Raw genomic sequence first — 5,507 nt, 5'->3', positions numbered from 1 at the left:
ACCAGGCCAACATTCTTCTGGCGTGATTCCTTCTAGCTTCTTCGTCGAACATTTGTTCAGTATATATGTCGCAGTCGACACAGCTTCTCCCCATAATTCTTTGAATAGATGATTGCCTTTCAACATACTTCTAACCATATTCATAATGGTTATATTCTTCCTTTCTGCGACTCCATTATGTTGTAGAGTGTAGTGTGGCACCACCTTATGCATAATCCCTTCTTTTACACATAATGCATCAAAATCTTTCGACACATATTCTCCACCACCATTAGTCCTCAAAATCTTGATCTTTCAACCGTTCTGTCTTTCGACCATATATTTAAACTTAGCAAATACCTCGACCACTTCACTTTTCTTCTGGATCAGGTAAGACCATAGTTTTCGACTGAAATCACCTATGAATGTAACAAAGTATTTGTTACCTCCAATCGAATCCACCTGGAGATGACCACATACATCAGAGTATATGATTTCAAGAATTGCCTTTGACCTGCTTCCTGCATCCTTACTGAAGTTGTTCTTATGTTGCTTTGCCTGCACACATTCTTCACACACTTCATTTGGAATGTCGATTTCTGGTAATCCTGAAGCCATATTTCTTCTCTTCAAATCTTTGATGTCTTTGAAATTGAGATGGACAAGTCTGTAATACCATATCCATTCATCTCCGATGGCTGCTGTTGCAAGGCACTTATGCTCTATCACATTAAGCTCAATCTTGAAGGTTCCATTCTGAGACATTAGAGCCTTCAAGATCAACCTTCCATTTGAATCGAGAACTCTCATCATCTTGTCTTCGATCGATATCTTGTAGTTCTTTTCGACTAACTGCCCTATGTTGAGCAAATTACTCTTCATGCCTGGTATGCACAACACATTTGAAATTACTGACCTCTTGCCATCTTTCCTCATAATCAGAACATCACTAACACCTTCGGTTGCTAGAGTGTTGTCATTTGAAAATTTCACCATGTTCTTCATTGAGGGCTTTATGTTGACAAACCAATCTTTTCTTCCAGACATGTGTGATGAGCATCCTGATTCAAAGTACCATTGGTCCTTGAATCTCTCTTCTTCTCTTGTTGTAACCATCAGCAACGTCTCTTCTTCTTCATGTTTCGCCAACTTTGCATAAGTTTCTTGATTCTTCTACTTTTCTGGATAATCACTAGAATAGTGACCATACCTTTGACAATTGTAACACTCAATGTGACTCTTATCTGGCTTTTGACCACCACCTCTTCCTCTACCTGCAACACCACCTCTTTGGTTGCCTTGGTTCCAAGGTTTTCTCTGATTTGACCAGTTTCCTTCTTGCTGATTTTGACCTGTCGAATTGTTGTAACCTCCTCTGCCTTTGTTTCCATTCCATATTCCTTTGTCTTTTCTTTCTTTTGCTGATTGAGCCTTCAAAGCCATATCACTCTTCGACTTTCCTGCAACTCTTTCGGCCATTCTTTGTTCATGAGATTCAAGCGTCCCTTGAAGCTCTTCCTTTGTCAATTTTGACAAATCTTTCGACTCTTCTATGGCTACTACCACATGGTCGAACTTTGGAGCCAACGACCTCAAGATCTTTCCAACAACAGATCTTGATGTCAACACTTCTCCACGTACCTTGATTTGACTCACCAGTTTCGTAACCTTGGTGAAGAAATCAATTATGCTTTCATTGTCTTCCATCTGAAGCAATTCATACGTTCTTTTGTGAGTTTATAACCTCACCTCTGTCACCTTCTCCGTGCCTTCAAACGGTTTCTCCAGAATTTCCCATGCTTCTTTCGTTGACTCTGCATCACTAACCTTTTCAAAGTTATCTGCATAAACACATTGAAGAATTATAAAGAGAGCTTTATAATCTTTCTTCTTCAATTCTTTATGTGCAACCTTTTCTTGATTTGTCGCGGCTTCTGCAAGCGTTGTTACTCCTTCCTTCACAAGATCCCAAAGATCTTGATAACATAACACAACCTTTATCTGCTTGCACCAATTCTCATAATTGTTGTTCTTGAGAATCAGAAGATTTGCTGGAAAATGCTCGTTTGGATGATTCGTTGCCATGGTGATTTTCTTCCCACAAATCGATTAAACCAGAGCTCTTGATACCAGATGTTGGAAATCCCCCAAAACCTATGGAGAATTTCAATCAATCTTGATGAAAAAGATTGTTATCACTTACACAATAACAACAAAAAGATAAGAACAATGGAGAAATAAAGTAAAGAACGACGAAGGAGAAGAGTAATAAAATTCTACAGAGTTTCTCTCTGCCTACAAACTGTGGAAAACTTGTTATTCACTTTGCAACTGCAAAATACTGTGAATACAATATGTTATGAATACTTTATTCACCTCTATTACAAAAATAAGGGTTACTCCCTCTATTTATAGATTTAGGTTAACTTGGACCTTAAGTCAAAGCCTAAAACTACTAAAGCCCAAAATTATAAAAGCCGAAAATAGCTAACATTACTCAACACACTAGGTGGTTCGACACTTCCTTGCTTCTGTCGAGCAACCTGCTTCGACACAAGGAATTACAATTCAACAATATCCACATTCACCTATTAAGTTATCCTTTGAAAAATCATTTGTTGCAAGTTATATTTCATAATAGCTTAACCTATTTGACTCTTTGATAGATAACTCTACCCTTATTCCATATCCAACAGATAGGATTGGTGCATCTGAAAATTTTGATAGAAAGCCATATTGGTTTTGCTTTTGACCAATATGAGATGTAATGAGATGTCGATATTCTCCTTTTACGCTTATACCTGGATGACAATTAGAAATTAGAACTTATTGTGAATATATAGTGCTCATAAAATGTTGTGACATTTGTGTCATGTGCATTGTAATATCTCCATATATTCACAGACAAGTCATCCTTAACCAATGCTACCTTACATGGTATCTTGGTAAGATGAAATCTCATGTCCCGCCAAAGGTGTCTGTTCAAATTGAAAGTTATTTAATATAATAAGGAAACTAAGAAAAAAAATGAAATCATAATTACTTATCATACCTATCAAGTACAATCCAAGATACATTATAGTTCTTAATCTCTTGTAAAATAACCTGTCTAATTGAAAAACCCATTGTGACTTGAATATCGATGGTAACCTGGACATTATAAACATGTTTTTGAGTTATTATAAAGGTTTTTCATCTACATAACTCATAATATAATTAATATTTGGTAATTTTTTTGAACCTAATCTCATATATATATATATATATATATATATTATATATATATATATTATATATATAATATATATATATAATATATATATATATATATATATATATATATATATATATATATATATATATATATATATATATATATCCCTTGGATTTCAAAATCTTTTAGAGTTCATAAAAGCTCATTTGTGTAAATATGCACTTTTTCTGACTTCTTCCTCGATTGCTCGAAAATTTGTGCCAGCAAAAAACTCAGTAGATGCTAATGTCTGGTATCGCACTGTTAATCCAAAAATAAAGGAACAAAAAAGATACATGTAATGAGAATGATCTTGTATATATCATGTTGAAGTAAAAATACAAGATGCAGAGTATTATCGAACACTTACTAGGATGAGACACCTTATGCAAGATGCAGAACACAAGCAACCTGTCGCCAAAAGAGAGCATGATATCCCTGACATGAACATGATCGACAACAACATAAGAATACACTTATTATCAGATGAAGAAAATATCAATTACAAAAATACTCATAACATCAAACCAAAAAACGATGAATCGAGCATAAAACTATCTTTTTGGATTTCCCTGGTGATAACATACAAAATATATCTGAACAAAAAACGATGAATCGAGCATTAACGTAAAATAATAGCAGAATAAAAATATACCATAAGGCGTAAAACTCGACGATGACGAAATCGTGATTGCTGATAGTGTCATGGCAATTGGTGTTATCCAATGTGAGGACGAACTCCAGACCTGAGCAGGAAGCAACAATAAAAAACCAATGCAGATCTGAGCAGGAAGCAACACAAGAAGATAGAACAAAAAAATCTAAAAATCAAAATGTTAGAGACATATTTATACAAATCTATACAAAACCAAAAAATCTACAATCACTTCTACCACCAAATATGCAATAAATCAAACAAAGATAACAGATCTGGATTTGTTTTTTTGGAAGATCATTGTTACGATTTGTAAAAGAGGAAGAAGGAAGAAGAAGAGAGAGAGAGAGGAAGAAATGGTATGCATAAAGAGGAGAAAAGAAAAGGGGAAAAAGTGACCTAAAGTAAATTTTGGAAAGAAAAAATTGTAATAGAACCATATGACATAATTAATTGAATCAAATCTAACCATCAAAGGCATAATACAATAAATATGTAGTTAGAATTGAACAATGTGATATCATTAGTTGTAAAAAATAATATTTGGATCAAAATTGCCCTCATTTTAGTGAGGTGACAGATTTACAAGAAAGGATAAAAGAGAGTTTTCCACAACAACAAATTTTCTTATATTATAGATGTCAACCTTTATTTTTGGTCTCTTAATTTTTTTTAATGGCATCTTTAAAAAAATTGTCTTCAATATTTATCTCCGTTGTTATCTTGTACTCCCTCCGTCTCAAAATAAGAGTTTTTCTAACCAAAAAAATGTGCCCCAAAATAAAAGTCTTTTTACGTTTTCAATTCAATATTAATTAATTTTTACCAACATTACCCATAATAAATATTGTCTACACTACTTTCAAGCTATTACATCATACTATAGCTTTATGACAATCAATAGTAATTAAAGACAGTTTTGTAAAATTGTTATATTTAATTATTCAATCATTACTTTTCTTAATCCATGTGCAATCACCTTAAAAGACTTTTATTTTAAGATGGAGGGAGTAGTGTATTAGTGGAAATTGACATGATAGTTTATCTGGCATGACATTTAGAGAGTCTTGATAGGTTATTCCCACTTAGAATTCATAAAAATAATACCCAAAAATCTTTAAAAAAATCCAAAAAAATCCAAAAATTTCAAATATTGACTTATTCATCACAATCCATACAAATTCAACAAAACTCATCAACTCAAAAAAGCTCGTTCAATCTAAAAAATTCCACATTTTTAGAAAAATCAAACAAACTCATTTTATACAATCAAACCACTTTTCTCTTATTAGTTACAGCAAATCACTTTGTTTTTGTTTCTTCCTGCATTCATTCATTTTCCATTCATCTTGCTCACTTCCACACTCTAGCCGACCAAACATGTATGTAAATAAAGTCTTGTAAAATAAATTTCACATGAAGCAAAAAGGTAAAAAGTGTTGTGAAGATTTGTTGCAAGCATGAGAATATTTTGCATTTCATCTGCGGAATTAGTAGCAACTTTTTGCCATTGATGTATCATTATGTAACTGTATGTTTTATGGATCTTAAGTTGTTCTTAATTTGTTCTTAAGTTTCCATGTCATTTGTTCTTAATTTAACTGTATGTTTTATGTTTTC

At 33.1% G+C, this 5,507-nt stretch overlaps 1 protein-coding gene across 11 annotated transcripts; it reads right to left on the bottom strand.

Annotated features, from left to right (window-relative positions):
• Window positions 1-2,334: 2,334 nt before the first annotated feature.
• LOC127128276 (uncharacterized) lies at window positions 2,335-4,466 on the bottom strand. 11 transcript variants are annotated; one of them, XR_007805820.1, is made up of 7 exons: window positions 4,287-4,354; window positions 3,888-3,978; window positions 3,603-3,670; window positions 3,416-3,493; window positions 3,032-3,129; window positions 2,914-2,957; window positions 2,335-2,780 (listed from the first exon to the last, which is right to left on the bottom strand). XR_007805820.1 is itself a non-coding variant. In XM_051057518.1 (6 exons), the coding sequence occupies exons 1-6, from the start codon at window positions 4,366-4,368 to the stop codon at window positions 2,775-2,777; spliced, it is 324 nt and encodes a 107-aa protein (XP_050913475.1). In that variant the 5' UTR covers window positions 4,369-4,466; the 3' UTR covers window positions 2,335-2,774. The 11 variants fall into 11 exon arrangements, 5 of the variants coding, with proteins under 5 accessions (XP_050913475.1, XP_050913471.1, XP_050913474.1 ...); XR_007805818.1 differs by lacking the exon at window positions 4,287-4,354 and having other exon boundaries at window positions 2,909-2,957; window positions 3,888-4,280; XR_007805819.1 differs by lacking the exon at window positions 4,287-4,354 and having other exon boundaries at window positions 3,888-4,280.
• Window positions 4,467-5,507: the final 1,041 nt, after the last annotated feature.

The sequence above is a fragment of the Lathyrus oleraceus genome, chromosome 3, assembly GCF_024323335.1.
Source record: "Lathyrus oleraceus cultivar Zhongwan6 chromosome 3, CAAS_Psat_ZW6_1.0, whole genome shotgun sequence".
In the NCBI taxonomy this organism is placed as follows: Eukaryota; Viridiplantae; Streptophyta; class Magnoliopsida; order Fabales; family Fabaceae; genus Lathyrus; species Lathyrus oleraceus.
This window is presented reverse-complemented; position numbering and strand designations above follow the sequence as displayed.

Coding starts and splice junctions, on each gene's coding strand:
- LOC127128276 (XM_051057514.1), bottom strand. Junction 3,130..3,602: donor GCATAAGGTGTCTCATCCTA/GTAAGTGTTCGA, acceptor TATAATGTCCAG/GTTACCATCGATATTCAAGT. Junction 2,781..2,913: donor TCATCTTACCAAGATACCAT/GTAAGGTAGCAT, acceptor ATTGTCATCCAG/GTATAAGCGTAAAAGGAGAA.